The sequence below is a fragment of the Acartia tonsa genome, chromosome 1 (assembly GCF_053477335.1).
Source record: "Acartia tonsa isolate MP-2025a chromosome 1, ASM5347733v1, whole genome shotgun sequence".
Lineage (NCBI taxonomy): Eukaryota > Metazoa > Arthropoda > Copepoda > Calanoida > Acartiidae > Acartia > Acartia tonsa.
The window spans coordinates 4,582,251-4,598,786 of NC_137260.1; the positions used below are offsets into that span (position 1 = coordinate 4,582,251).

The following is a 16,536-nucleotide window of genomic DNA, read 5'->3' on the forward strand; positions in this document are numbered from 1 at the left end:
TTTTCGGAAATTAGAGTTGTCCTATTAATGTTAAACTTTACATTATATTTTGTTACATGATATAATTATCCTATTCATTTGAATTTTGACATAATGTTATAAAAGAAAAATCTCCATAATTGTGTCTCAAAATGTAAGTATGTCCATTCTCCATTAGGTTATAAGAAAAAATCTCTATAATTGAGACTCAAAATGTAAGTATGTCCATTGTCTTGAATGTTTAAAGAGAAGAATCTCTATAATTAAGTCTCAAAATGTAAGTATGTCCATAGTCCATAATGTTATAAGAGAAGAATCTCTATAATTGAGTTTCAAAATGTAAGTATGTCCATAGTCCATAATGTTATAAGAGAAGAATCTCTATAATTGAGTTTCAAAATGTAAGTATGTCCATAGTCCATAATATTATAAGAGAAGAATCTCTATAATTGAGTTTCAAAATGTAAGTATGTCCATATAAAGCATCCTGTATTTTAAGATAGACATAAAAGAATTATAATGGACAGTCCATTGTCTTCAATGTTTAAAGAGATGAATCTCTATAATTAAGTCTTAAAATGTAAGTATGTCCACAATGTTTTAAGAGAAAAATCTCTATAATTGAGTCTTAAAATGTAAGTATGTCCATATAGGCATCTTGTATTTAAGATAGATATATAAGAATTTTAGTCCAGTCTTCCTTTGTTAATGTTAGTCTGTTAATTTGATTTGTTGAGCTTTGCTTTTATGGATGTTATCATCCTTGTTTTCTTACTTAAAGCAGAAAAATCTGATTTATTTGAATACGCTATAATGCAGTTATACGCATAACAAACAATATTTATTTTGAAAACAAATTGTTTTTATATAAAATTCTGGTTGGGTTTTTGAAAGCAATTCTTATACCCCTTGTTTAAACTAAAATTAATCGTTAAAAGGTTGGTCCTTGAAGATTTGATAAAATTTCCCAAAGTTATTAAGCCAACAAATGTCAGATTGTGTGTGTAAAAATCTCCATGCACCCTTCTGCCTGATTTTGTATGTCAAATTTTTTAATGTTGTCAAACTAGCGTTAATTAAATAAAATTTTAAAAAGTAGTACTGCAAAGAATTGTTAAACCAATAGATTTAGTAGGTAAGCGAATAAAGTCGGTCTAAAAATCAGCATGTGACGTTATAAAAATGAAGGATTATCCATTTTTATAAGGGGTTTTCTTTCCCACTCCTACTCTCCTCATTCCTCATTTTTATGACGTCAGAATTTTTTTGAGGTACTTTCTCCCCTTACGTTAGTAGGTATTTTGTTCACAAGTCAACCAATATAAAATCTAGGTACAAAAAAATACCTAAAATTATTACTATAAATATGCTAGTTTCTGCGCCCCTAGCCTCTAGAGAAGGACGAATATGTCAGGAAAAAAAGCATAAAACCACCCAAAGATATATATATAAACCTACCCTGAAAGATATCCATTCGGCTCAGCCACTTCCGGGATCTTTAGCTACAGACAAAAAAACTTTATAGTATAGGATAATAAAATTAAAGAGCTTTGATTTTTTTATTTATTTGTTAAAATGTTTTATGTAAAGTTATATTGATTACATTTAAGGCAACTAGTTTATCGCATTGTATCATAGACAGCTTTCCGCGGAAAGTAAAATAAAAATTATAAGATTAATTCTAGTTTTGTTTGTCCCGATGTGGCGAAGATCCAGGCTAACAAAACTGGTGAAAAATTGTCTAAAATACTGTACGATACATGTGTTTTTCAGTAAAACTCAGAGCTGTTTCTAATCCAGCGGATATTGCTTGGTTTCGATGTTTGAATCAGATATAAATATGTCCTGCTAGCACTATCACTGATGATCCAAGAATTCTCACTTTATTCTCCTCTAGAAAGAAATACATTAAAAGCAGGGCTCGGCAGCTGCGCGTCAGCCGCGACTAAGCCTCAAATTTTAACCTGTTTGTGTGCTGTGGACATTTTTTATGGAAAGAGGGATTGTCATATTTCGATCAGGTTTAAACTACCAGCTACTTTTTGAAATTGTGAAAGGTTAATTTCTCTTAGGCTAACTGACGGCTGACGCGTTGCATATGCATAGCCCTAATAATTACTAGTATAATAATATCCATTAATAGCGTAGCACAAGCAAATTTTTAGTAAAACAATCCATTTATTTGTTTTGGATTTGGCTATCATCTTGGTTTACCAGTATTTCCCCCAAACATAAACGTCCAAGGGGGGGGGGGGGGTAATCACCCCTTTACGAATTTGGGGATGCCAAAATATTTTTCATTTCCCCCCTCCAATTGAAAATTTACCCCTACCTTGGGGGTACCGTAGGCACCCCCAACCATTTAGGAGGGGGTATTTACCTCCCCCAAAAATAAAAAATCCCTAACAAAAAAAAATATTAATACATTATCAAATTAACCCCCCCAAAAAATTTTACCCCGGGGGTAAATTTTTTTTTTGGGGGGGGGTAAAATGGCGCGCTTACCCCCCCCCTTAAAAATTTTTTACCCCCCCTAAATAAAAAAGCTTGGACGCCCCTGCCCCCAAATACTGATTTTGAGATCTTGTGCTACATTGGTACTGAATAAAAACAAGGATGACAACATCTATAAGTAGCGAAGCACAAAAAATAAAACCATGGATGTTAATACGTACAAGTAATTTTAAAGTGTATTTATTAATTGATTTATTGGAGAAAATAAACACGAAACCCTGTTTTATTTTGTATAATGATGACAATCAAAGTAAATAACATAAAAGATGCTCATAACAATGGGAAAAATTATTTTGATACTGATATCCCAAAACATATAAAAATAGCAAAAACCTGCTAAAAGGCAGTATGACCGCCATGCTTGTTTTCTTAAAACGACAGGAAATTTTATTTTTAAATCCTTAACTTTAAAAAATTCGGAAAATTGGACTATATACATCAAAGATATGGAAAAATTTAAAAATAGCCAAAAACCTACAAAAAGGAAGCCTGACCGTCATGGTTATTTTCTTTAAACAACAGGAAATTTAATTTTGATATGTATAACTGAAAAATTTTTGGAAATCGTACCATAAACACCAAAGATATGGAGAAAAATGTGAAAAATAAAAAAATAGCCTAAAACCTGCTGAAAGACAGTCTGACCGTCATAGTTGTTTTCTTAAAAGGACAGGAAATTTAATTTTGATATCTATATCTAAAAAAATTTTGGAAATCGGACCATAAACACCAAAGATATGGAGAAAAATGTGAAAAATACAAAAATAGCCTAAAACCTTTTTAAAGGCAGTCTGACCGTCATAGTTGGTTTCTTTAAAGGACTGGAAATTTAATTTAGATATCTATAACTGAAAAAAATTTTGAAAATCGCACCATAAACACAGAAGATATTGAGAAAAATGTGAAAAATACAAAAATAGCCTAATACCTGCTAAAAAGCTGTCCTACCGCCATCGATGTTTTATACTTAATTGTGCTCCTTAATGATGGGAATGTTGTCGAAAAATTTCAGCATTCTATCTTTTATAGGAGCTGAGTAAATCCCATTTCCCCCACCATAGCGTTACGGACTGACGGACGGACGGACGGACAAATTGAATTATAGAGTAGCTTCGCTACTAATAAACAGTGGAAACTTGTAACCAAAAGATGCATCTACATTTTATATTTTTAGTAAAATCATCCTAAATGAATAATAAAGCTGCTCTTCTGAAAGGATTTGCCATTTTTTTTGGTTTGCAGTGAAGTCATATAAATGAATAAGACTTGAATAAGACATTTTTTTTATATTCCATAATATTTGTTTTTTATGTAAGCTATACTTTTCTGTACAATTTTAATTATCTTCTGTAGGTTTTTTTTTTTATATAAGACTTTGAAGAACGTTTCTTTGAAATTATGTTAATATATTTTTTATTCAGTAGTACTCATGAATTTCTAAATGTAAGATTAAGTAGTAAAGGAAGTAGGGGGATATTGGGATGTTTATAAGTCCCAAGAGTTTTATGAAAGTGTTTTTAATTCATTGGCTCAAAAACTTTGGGGACTTTTATTGTATTTTGATTGGTAAGTTCATTAATTTGAGTAACCAAACGTTTCAACCGCTAGTTGTAAACTTCATAAGGGGTAATTTTGTTTATCATCATTGGGTATTTATCGGCCAATGTCTTATCCCTTTAGATCCCTGCGTTGAACGACATTTCTTAGCAAAAGTATGGATATTTTTTTATAAGGATTTAATAAATATTTATTATAATCAGATAATGGATATAGAAAATATGGATATTATGACAGGTTGGAAATTGTCGTCAATGTTAACTGAAGCTTTGCTTTGTTGGGGATGTTTTCATTTTTGTTTCATTTCAAGTATTTACGTCAAGATATACAGAAGTAGATATATGAATTACGAAACCTTTTAATCATTAAATGATCTCAAGGGATAAAAACTATTGACGATAAATTGATGTACTTTCATTCCCAATTACAATAAAACCTTTCCACAGATGAAAATTATTGGTTGAAAAGTTAGGACACTAAAATAAGAACTGCGACTATTTTTTAATTGTTTTAAGCATTATGCAAAGTTTTAAATCAATGGGACAACTCTAACATGCCTAATTAATAAGCAGAGCTCCTATACGGACGGAAAGAACTACCTTAACTGTAGAAAAGCTTTGCTTCAAAAAGATTATTGAATAACTCAATTATTAAAGTTAACATGATAAATATCATGAATTAAGGTTGATTATATTTCAAAAGTTCACTAAATGTTTTATTTTATGCAAAATTATAATTATTTTGAATAAAACAAGAAAAATTCAAAGGGAGTTATTCCTTTATAAGATGCTAGTTGCTTTGCCACCAGCAACTAGGGGAGCGGGAAGGAGGTCAGGAAAATAGCCTAAAACCACCCAAAAACATTAATAAAACTTGTCAAAAAAAATCTTAAGCTGCAGACAAAATAAACTACTCTTTATTATAGGATTTTCCTTAAAACCCTCCATTTCTTTATATTTCTGGTTTCTTTTTTTTCTCCTACTTACCCTTTTATATTTTATATCTAAATGCTTTAAACTTTTTTTTTATCCTATGATATAAAGTAAGTTTTTTTTGTCCGTTGTGAAAGATCTTGCTAACCGCTGAAACGATGTAGTTCTCCTTAGCAGTGGAGCTTCTTATAACTTATAGCTGAAAACAGTAAAAGTGTCGAACTATGACGTCAGAAAAAATTAACAATTAACCAATGAGAGGCCGCTATATATTTTACCACAGTGAATACTGGCTTCTTATTGGTTAATTGTTAATTTTTTCTGACGTCATAGTTCGAGACTTTTACTGTTTTCCTTATAGCTTCTTATATTAACATGGTTTTAGGCTTTTTTTCTGCCTTTCCAGATTCCTTCAAATTTAAAGCCCCAAGATGCTAGGGGTGCAGTCGCTAGTTTTTAATAAACAATTATCAATAAAAACGGAAGGTTAAGACGAACGGACGTAAGAACAGACCACAGAGCTGTGTTGCTAAAATTATTTACCTAAAATAATATCCAAATCTCCGCCTCGGGGTGAACATTGACGAGCACTCAGATTTCTCCTGAAACATAATTCATGGTGCTCAGGGGTAGCTATTGTAAAAAGTCAATTCTACAAATAATCACGAAACCTTTAAAGTATGGTGGGGGTATATTTCGTTTTTTTTATGTAACTGAAGAGGGGTGGGTATGAAGGGGGAGGAGAGGGGAAGGGGGTTTGGGGGAAATTTTCCTTTAGAATTGTATGTAAGAATATCATTCCCTTTTCTCTGATGGTGCTTTCACTCAAAGTGCCTTGTTGAGCACTGATAAACCCCTCCCCTAACCTTATTGACTAATTAAAAAGGGGAGGAGGAGGGGTTATAATTTTTTTACTGTGTCTAACCACTACGACTGGCCATAACCTAGCGGGACAACCTGAACTAAAATAAAAAAACAAACAAACGAAAACTACCCCCCCCCCTTATTTCTATTTATTTTAAAAGTAAGGTGGGTCAACAGTGCTCACAAGGGTACTCTGTGTGAAAGCGCCACATAGTTTTAACCAAGGCTCGGCAGCCGTGTGTAAGCATCAGTGAGATAATCATTTTGTAGCTCAAAAATTCAGCTGGGTCTAAACTTGTTCCTAAAGAGACAATCCATCTTTTTGGAATTTTTTTTTGCACACAAGCAGATCAAAATTTAAGGCTTATGAACGGCTGAGGTTTGGATACCAAGCCCTGGTTTAAACGTAATTATTATCACGTAATTTGTTATTTTGATAACAAGGATGACAACATCCATAGAAGAATATAAATGGATATAATTACAGGAGGAAAATTGTTGTCAATTTAGGTTGCTAACATGTACATCACTTATTTATTAGTTCATCCAGTTTGAGGGGAAGGGATGGGTTACAGAGGGGGAGGGTCGTTATTTTAGCCAGCCTCAAGTTTCACTTCATACATAATAATCTGGTGTAAATCTAAGTAATTTAACAAATCCAGTCATAGAACCAACGCCCAACAATTTAGATAATAAAATAAATGCAAAATGCGCTAAAGTAGAAAATTTTTCTTACTTTTGTCATTAGATGTTTAAAAAAATTTATTCAAATTTTTTTAGATCTAGCTATAAATATGATAATCTTACTGGTATTAAATGAAATAAACAAATTTTCCATTTTCAGTGAATTATATTTTTATTCAAAAACTGCACAACAACAAATTTATAGTATTCTTAAAAACGAAGCTTTTCTATAATCAGGGTCGTTCCGTCCGTCCGTAACGGTTAGCTCTTTTCGTTAAGTTGTTAGAATTGTCTAATCGATTTCAAACTTTACATAATGATTCCAGGAACAAGTACGATAAAGGAAGCGTAGCAATTCTACAATCGTTTCCAGAAAGTACATACATTTTGACAAAAAAATTTCCTGTGATTAATTTATCTTATAAATTGTTTTTAATAACGATTCCTATCAAAACAAGGTACAATGTTATAAGTCCTAAAAATGTAAGTATGTTCTTAAACAGTATCCTCTATTTAAGCATTTCTTCCAAAATTTACATGCAATTTTGTTTATATTTTATATTTTTATATTCTGCTTATTCAGTTCTGACACTCTACAAGAGTTATTGTTTGCTTGTCCTTTATTTTGATTCTTTTGATTTTTACATTATCAAGAAGTTTGAACGAAAAAAGAAGACCCAAAAATTTATTCATGGCTGTTCAGTGTTCATCAATCTGATTAAATAATGTCTGAAGTTTCGTCGTTTTTATCTCAAAATGTTTTGTTGATAACCGAACCACTATCCTTACATATTTTAAAACAAAATCCTTATAATAAAGTAACAGGATGTGTGTTTGTACCGAAGGATCTCGCTAACCGCTGAACCGATGGGGTTCTCCTTAACAGGGTAGCTTCTCATAGGTGCTGGGAAGGTTTATAACTATTTTGGGGGAGTGTACCATCACCCTCCCAAGAGAAATCACAAAAAATCAATTTTTTTTTTACCTTTCTCGATTTTAGGAAGAGAGTTCAACGCAGGATAAACGTCAACGCAACATAGACATATTTAAAATATATAAAAACATTTAAAGTGCCACTAGAGGCCTCTAGGGGCGTAGCCGCTAGTTGTAAATAAGGTGTGGGGGACGGGGTAGTTTTACGTTTCTTTACTTATTTGGTGAGAATAGGTTAGGTTATATTGTACTCGGAATCCCCTCAAGGTTAAGGCACCGAAGGTGTGGCCCCTCATGGATAGATACCCTTGCAGAGATTACAAGAATAAGGTTTATCCAACAAGCGAAATAAATCAAAAATTATATTTGGGGGGCAGATATAGAGTTCGTCAATTTTGATAAGCGTTGACCCCCAACGACAGCTGAGAATCACGTATAGGTTTCGTGATTTACCCAAAATATATTTAGTTGTTGGTTTAAGCTGCAGAGATTAGGAACTAAAAAAAATTCTACCCCTATTTTTAATCTTACATCATAAGTAAGGGGGTAGAAAGTTAAATAAAATATAAATAATATTCTATCTAAAAATATAAACTTTAAAGTGGCTGAGCTCCTTGTAATGAAGCCAAGGTTTTAGAATTCTTCGTGGATTTACGTATGTCTTGTTAAAGGCTTTAGTGAGTTCAAACTGTCACGTTATTCGACAGCTAAGAAATAGTGGGGAATTTGAGTGAATTACTGGATATATTATTACTTGGATCTTACACCAGATCCTTTCTAATAAAGTAAAACTTGTAGCGGGCTAAAATAATGAATCTACCCTTCCTCCCCCCTTTATCCCATCCATTCTACTGGAGGGACGAACTGACCAATAAATCGGGATAATTTTTGCAAAGTAAATTGACGACAAAATATAGTAGACATCACACAAGTGAACTAAAGTCCTATAAAATCTACACCGTACTACATCCACAAAATATAGTAGACACCACACAAGTAAACTATAGTCCTATAAAATCTGCACCATACTACATCCACAAAATATAGTAGATACCACACAAGTGAACTAAAGTCCTATAAAATCTGCACCGTACTACATCCACAAAATATAGTAGACACCACACAAGTAAACTATAGTCCTATAAAATCTGCACCATACTACATCCACAAAATATAGTAGATACCACACAAGTGAACTAAAGTCCTATAAAATCTGCACCGTACTACATCCACAAAATATAGTAGACACCACACAAGTAAACTAAAATCCTATAAAATCTGCACCATACTACATCCACAAAATATAGTAGATACCACACAAGTGAACTATAGTCCTATGAAATCTGCACCGTACTTCATCCACAAAATATAGTAGACACCACACCAGTGAACTAAAGTCCTATAAAATCTGCACCATACTACATCCACAAAATATATTAGATACCACACAAGTAAATTAAAATCCTATAAAATCTACACCGTACTACATCCACAAAATATATTAGATACCACACAAGTAAACTAAAGTCCTATAAAGTCTACACCGTACTACATCCACAAAATATAGTAGATACCACACAAGTAAACTAAAGTCCTATAAAGTCTACACCGTACTACATCCACAAAATATAGTAGATACCACACAAGTAAACTAAAGTCCTATAAAGTCTACACCGTACTACATCCACAAAATATAGTAGATACCACACAAGTAAACTAAAGTCCTATAAAGTCTACACCGTACTACATCCACAAAATATAGTAGACACCACACCAGTGAACTAAAGCCCTACAAAATCTGCACCGTACTACATCCACAAAATATTTTAGATATTACACAAGTAAACTAAAGTCCTATAAAATCTACACCGTACTACATCCACAAAATATATTAGATACCACACAAGTGAATTAAAGTCCTATAAAATCTGCACCATACTACATCCACAAAATATAGTAGATACCACACAAGTGAACTAAAGTCCTATAAAATCTGCACTGTACTACATCCACAAAATATAGTAGACACCACACAAGTAAAATATAGTCCTATAAATCTGCACCATACTACATCCACAAAATATAGTAGACCCAACACAAGTGAACTATAGTCCTATAAAATCTACACCATACTACATCCACAAAATATAGTATACACCAAACAAGTGAACTATAGTCCTATAAAATCTGCACTGTACTACATCCACAAAATATAGTATACACCAAACAAGTGAACTATAGTCCTGTAAAATCTACACCGTACTACATCCACAAAATATAGTAGACCCAACACAAGTGAACTATAGTCCTATAAAATCTACACCATACTACATCCACAAAATATAGTAGACACCACACAAGTAAACTAAAGTCCTATAAAATCTGCACCGTACTACATCCACAAAATATAGTAGACACCACACAAGTAAAATATAGTCCTATAAATCTGCACCATACTACATCCACAAAATATAGTAGACCCAACACAAGTGAACTATAGTCCTATAAAATCTACACCATACTACATCCACAAAATATAGTAGACACCACACAAGTAAACTATAGTCCTATAAAATCTTCACTGTACTACATCCACAAAATATAGTATACACCAAACAAGTGAACTATAGTCCTGTAAAATCTACACCGTACTACATCCACAAAATATAGTAGACCCAACACAAGTGAACTATAGTCCTATAAAATCTACACCATACTACATCCACAAAATATAGTAGACACCACACAAGTAAACTATAGTCCTCTAAAATCTGCACCATACTACATCCACAAAATCTAGTAGATACCACACAAGTAAACTATAGTCCTCTAAAATCTGCACCGTACTACATCCACAAAATCTAGTAGATACCACACAAGTAAACTATAGTCCTATAAAATCTGCACCATACTATATCCACAAAATATAGTAGACACCACACAAGTGAATATAGTCCTTTAAAATCTGCACTGTACTACATCCACAAAATATAGTAGACACAACACAAGTGAACTATGGTCCTATAAATTCTGCACTGTACTACATTCACAAAATATAGTAGACACCACACAAGTAAACTATAGTCCTATAAAATCTGCACCATACTACATCCACAAAATATAGTAGATACCACACAAGTGAACTAAAATCCTATAAAATCTGCACCATACTATATCCACAAAATATAGTAGACACCACACAAGTAAACTAAAATCCTATAAAATCTGCACCGTACTACATCCACAAAATATAGTAGACACCACACAAGTAAACTAAAGTCCTATAAAATCTGCACTGTACTACATCCACAAAATATAGTAGACACCACACAAGTAAACTAAAGTCCTATAAAATCTGCACTATACTACATCCACAAAATATAGTAGACACCACACAAGTAAACTATAGTCCTATGAAATCTGCACCGTACTACATATCCACAAAATATATATTGGAATTCACCAGCGATATCTGGATTTATTTTGACCTTAATAAAGGTAAACTCGCATACTTTGAAATTTGTTTTTTTTTAATAGCGACACGGTGATTTTCCTTAAAGTGCATTGCGAGCATATAAACCCAACCAACCTTATTAGAATTGAAAGAGAGCGGGAATGGTAGTTTTTCTTCTTATTATACGTTTTACATTAAATGACCTGAACAATTTTTACAATTTATTTCAAAATAATGGTGGGGTGTGTGTGTGTGCTCAACCAGGCTTTTTCAGGGAAACTGCCAAAGTATATTTGTATTATATTTGTATAACAATTGATGCAATATTCTTTAAATGAAATTTGTAAAAAAATGGAGGAGTAGGAATTTCTTTTTATGTTGAATAAGGTAGCTGTGTGTGTATATACACAGGAATATTGGGGTGAGACAATGGATATAGAATTTTTTTTGGCTTCTTGGGTACCAGACCTAATGCAACTTTTATTGTTTTGGCTAGTTTTAAGGACTTTGGGTAAAAGCGCAAAGAATGCCGCTGAAAGTTTTCTGAAAGCAAATATATGTTACGAACAAAATGAACTCAAATTGTCCCATACAATAATTGGTTGTGCCTAAAAATACCATGACAAAAAAGTATTGATTCAAAAATGAATTAATTGCCCATTGTCTAATCTTTTTATCCCGTGTATATACGTGGTTGTTTGTTCCAATTATATTTCTTTCTGGAAAAAAATAAATATGTATTTTTTCCCCCAAATGTCTGACTGACAAGGTAAGCATCAAAAACAAAATACTAATAGTAAAATACTCAGTAATTAGTCTCTATGCCGTTAATATAACAAATTGTTTTGTGCTTTTAATGCTCTTTAAATAAAATGTAAGGAAATGTCCGCACTGAAGGGTCTCGCTAACAACTAAACTGATATGGTTCTTCTTTACATGATAGCCTCTCATAAATCATGAGTACTGGGAGGGTTTATAGCTATTTTATGGGAGGGTGCAACAACCCTCCTAAAAGAAATCCAAAAAATACAACTAACACCATCTAGCAAGGAAAAAAAAAATTTATCAAACAGCTGATCTTAACCTAAATTAAAGAAAAAATTAAATTTTAGTTTTGAAAAGAAATATTTAAAAAAAAAATCTTTTGGGTGGTCGTTTTTTCTAGGTGCGATTTCTCTTGGGAGGGTGGTGGTACCCTACTCCAAATAGGTATAAAAATTCTGAAATCCTTCAGTAAAACAGATTATTATCCTATAAGGATTTTACCTGTTAAGTTTGTGAGCCCAGTAAGGAGCCAGGACTGTGTGGGCTGAACCTGTGACAGGGTCTTCCTGGATTAAAAAAAGTGCAGTTAATCCCAGATAATCCTTCCTATAGCTTCTTATAGGTCATGGGTAGATCTAAAATTATACCCCCCCCAAGAGAAATTGCCACAATAACAAAAATGCAACCACCCCCCCCCCCATTTAAATTTTTCTTTCTTTTAAGACTATACAAATTATGAAACATTTTAGTAAAACTGTATCAAATCCCAATATAAAACAAGCAATAATTTTAAAAAGTTCTTGACTTGGATTTTTGTCTCTATTTTAATATTAAAAGCTTTTTCTTTTACTTGATTCCATATTAATCAAAATTTCTGTTTTATTTATTAAAATTCCATATTTTTCTATCTTGAGTGTTATGACCTTATATGGTGTTATTTTTATTTAACAAAAATTGTCACCTTGATTCCAACCCAAGGAGCAAAATATCTGGATAAGAAATGGTATGCACCATCACAACTTTTGATAGTCACAATAATTCCCTGAAAATAAATTGATAGATTTAGTAATGTCAAACAGTAAGAACTATAAAAAGCTTTTAACAGCCCGAAAGTTTGCAAAAAAAATTATAATTACCTTGACTTTGGTTTGTTTGACAGTTTTCAGTTTGTCAACATCAGGATTTATGCTTTCCAAATCAGCACGGGTGACAGAATCATCCAATCTTACTAAAACATTTATAATGTTATTCTTTAAGTAGATCGGAAACTGGGAGATGAATATTTAATTTCTACATGAATTATAGTGCATTGTTTGAAAATGACAGGACAAGTCTAACTAAATCTACGACCTTGCGTTTTAAATTGACATATATTAAAAATAAAAAAAGGTAAAATTGAAAAATGTGACATATTTAAGTAAAATATTACTCATATTTTGACTAGTACATTTCTATATTAAAGCAAGTAGGTGTATTTCAGGATGAACGTTAATTCAGGTTCAGATTTTGTATTCTGTACATAAGTTTTACAAATATTTTTTCAACTAAAATGTACAAAAATGGATATTTTAAAACCAAATATTAATGAAATTTCTAGAAGGAGGTTATTTCAGTGGCTATTTTCCCAAATAATATTTTATATCTTGAGTTGAGTACATTCTCAGATTAACTGGTATCAGTCTCCGTATTTCAGTTAAATTATTTTCACTATAAATGAATTTTATTAAAACAGTTTTTTTAATATTTAATGATCTGTTTTAATATAGTACATTCGATGTTGCAATGGTTTCTATTTAATAATATCAAGAATGTTTCCAGTATGGCTTCCAAACCGATCAATATCTGCTGGATTAAAAGCGATTCTTAGCAATACTGAAAAATCATGTATAACATCGTATTACAGATAGTTTGCCACAAATATTAAAATAAAAATCAGAAAATTTATACCAGTTTTGTTAGACCGGGCATTCGGTGCGAACAAAACTGGTTTAAATCTTATAATTTTTCATTTTAATATCTGCGGAAAGCTGTCTATAATACGATGCGATAAATAACTATTCTAAATAAAAAGAATGATAGAAAGTGGAACACATTAATAGTGTCTGACTGATTATGACGTAACAAAAAAAAATTAGCCAATAAGAGGCAGTTATTGACCAATGGTAAAATTTATAGTGGCCTCTCATTGGCTAATTTTTTTTTGTTACGTCATAATCAGTCAGACACTATTACTGTGTTCTAGAAAGTGTACTATTTCTTCCCAATTATGGTGATATTTTCTTTGTGTTATACTTCAAGTAACATGATATTTTCTACTAATTTAGAGAGAGAAAAAAGAGAAAGATTTACATAATAAATAAGGATGACAACATCCATAGGTAGCGAAGCTCAAAAATTATGAGTGGATATTGGAAAAAAATTTACTATAAAGCAGTGTCATACAATAAACATTAAACTTGATAAAATAGGTAAAACAGGAAACCTAAAAAATCACGCAACCTTTAAAATCACGAAGTACAGATATATGTATAAATCCATTTAGCAAAATATAGAGATTGAGAAAATGACACCTCCTGCCCCTAAAATCAAATCTTTTTTGTAGCTTTTTATTCTTATATGTACATACTAACAAATTAAGTTGTAGAGTAGATACTTAATGACTATTTGAATCTTCAAAAAATATCAGCCATCTATATCTAAAAACTGTCGTGTAAACCACAATTCTCCTACAAAATTTATATCTTTTCTGGCAGAAGCTTAGAAATTACATTTCTCCTTAGCCGTACTGACTGACGGACGGACAAAGTGAGTTATAGAGTAGTAGAGTACACTAAAAATTTTAAATGAATGCTAATCTTAATTGATCTATTGTCTAAAAAATATAATGAAATTCATTTTTAAAAGCGAAGCTTTTTTATAATTAGAGTCGGTCCGTCCGTCCGAGATAGTTAGCTTTTATTCGTTAATTTAGGCATGTTAGAATTGTCCTATCAATTTCAAACTTTGCATGGTGAGTACTGTAGTAGTTAGGTACGATTTAGAAAGCGTAGCAACTCTATAATCATTACCAGAATTTCCGTACGTCCATTTTAAACATGTTAATTTTTCTACTTTTTAAACAACAAATTTTTATGTGATCTAATTATCCGTTTGATCTGATTTTTGGTATGTTGATTCCTGGGACAACAAAGAACAATATTTTAAGCAACTCTATAATCAAGTCCTAAAGATGTAAGTATGTCCATAAACATTATCCTGTATCAAGCAGTTTTTCAACAAATTTACTTACAATTTTGCTTCAAATCTTATACTTTTATATTCTGATTATTCAGTTCAGACACTATACAAGTGTTAATGTCTGTTTGTCCTACAGTTTCAGTGCTTCGCTTTTATGGATGTTGTCATCCTTGTTTGATGTAAATTAAATTTTGTTGCTAAATTGTCTAAAAGATAAAGAAATGGATATAATATACATGGATATTATTACAAGGGAAATTTTGTCGTCAATTCGGGTTGCTACTTTAGTCCCCATTAATTGGTCAGTTTTTTCCTCCATAAGAGGGGAGGGAATGGGATAAAAGGGGTTAATTGGGGGTACCGTCGTTATAATAGCCAGCTGGAAAGACCATTTTATTAGAGTAGGCGCAAATATGGCGCAACATCCAAGTAAATATATATTGATTGATAAAAATTATTTTGAAAAATCCTTGAATTCTCTACGTTGTTATTTTAGCCTCGATTCTCTGATGTTAGAATTCAGATGCACAAAAATCTAATCTTAGATAGGTAAGCTTCGCACTTAGTTGAGTGTATTCTATGTTACATTTCAAGCTGAACCGCAATTCTCGTGGAAGCTACTCAATTATTACATCACCCTGACCTGGAGTTTTGGTAGGTGTTTATATAAAGCAACCCTTATTAATAGCTCTCTCTTATGAATGAAGAGCATGGACGAGGGAAAGTATGATTAAAGATGCTATGCCGACTTTCAATTGGGTCTTTGAATATCAGTCTATAGCGTCGGAAATATAAACACAGCCAAGGCGCTAGAAAAGAGCAGAAAGCAATTTACTACCAAACGAAAAGGTCCTTGCCACTTAGGCCAGGTAGTTGTTTGTGTTATACATCTATACATTTATTATTGACAATATATTTAAAGAACGACAAGTGTTTAAATATCGGGAAAGAATGGCTTTTAGTGGTAAATTTTGGGATTATACTAAATATTCATAAAGTTATTTAAACAATTTTTCATGAAAAAAAAGAATAACCAAAGGAAACTAGCTGTAACTGGATGTCAGTATTAATTATAAGTAAATATCAAGCTTTTTATTAACAATTTCTGACACTTTTACCATTAATTGGGAATATTAAGAGAAGAGAGGGGTGAACGAGGGGGGTGTAAGCTTGTGGAGGACACCCCCTGACACCCCTAAATATTGGAAAGGAATTTAAGGTGGATTTGTTATAAACGCACCCTAAATCATATATTATTTCGGTAAATATTTTCGTGTGCTTCACGCACCCCCAAGTAAATATGCTAAGAAATCACATTATTAAAAGTGCCTTGTTACAGGGAGGGAGGGGACAATTACACTTGTCTCTAAAGTTTTATGATAAAGTTTTCTTATCAGTTGACTAAACAACTTTGGGGATTTTATTGAATTATGATTGGTTGGCTCATAATGTTGTGTTTTCAAACGTCCCAACTAATAATTGTAATCTACAGAAGGGGTAATTTTGTGTATCATCATTGGGGATGTACATCAATTTATTGGCCATTGTCTTATCCCTTCAGATCCCTGATCTTGTTATGTTTGTTTTTTTACATGACATGTGTTAATACTAATTGTG

At 32.1% G+C, this 16,536-nt stretch overlaps 1 protein-coding gene across 1 annotated transcript in view; it reads right to left on the reverse strand.

Annotated features, from left to right (window-relative positions):
* Nucleotides 1-1,652: 1,652 nt before the first annotated feature.
* Nucleotides 1,653-16,536, reverse strand: part of LOC145334093 (phenazine biosynthesis-like domain-containing protein 1) — a 30,237-nt gene continuing 15,353 nt past the window's right edge. The window contains exons 8-12 of the mRNA XM_080179412.1: nt 12,819-12,910; nt 12,644-12,724; nt 12,184-12,248; nt 5,526-5,584; nt 1,653-1,872 (exon numbers count right to left, since the gene is read on the reverse strand). Of these exons, the coding sequence (XP_080035538.1) occupies nt 1,808-1,872; nt 5,526-5,584; nt 12,184-12,248; nt 12,644-12,724; nt 12,819-12,910 (362 nt within the window). The 3' untranslated portion in view covers nt 1,653-1,807. The remainder of the gene's footprint in view (nt 1,873-5,525; nt 5,585-12,183; nt 12,249-12,643; nt 12,725-12,818; nt 12,911-16,536) is intronic.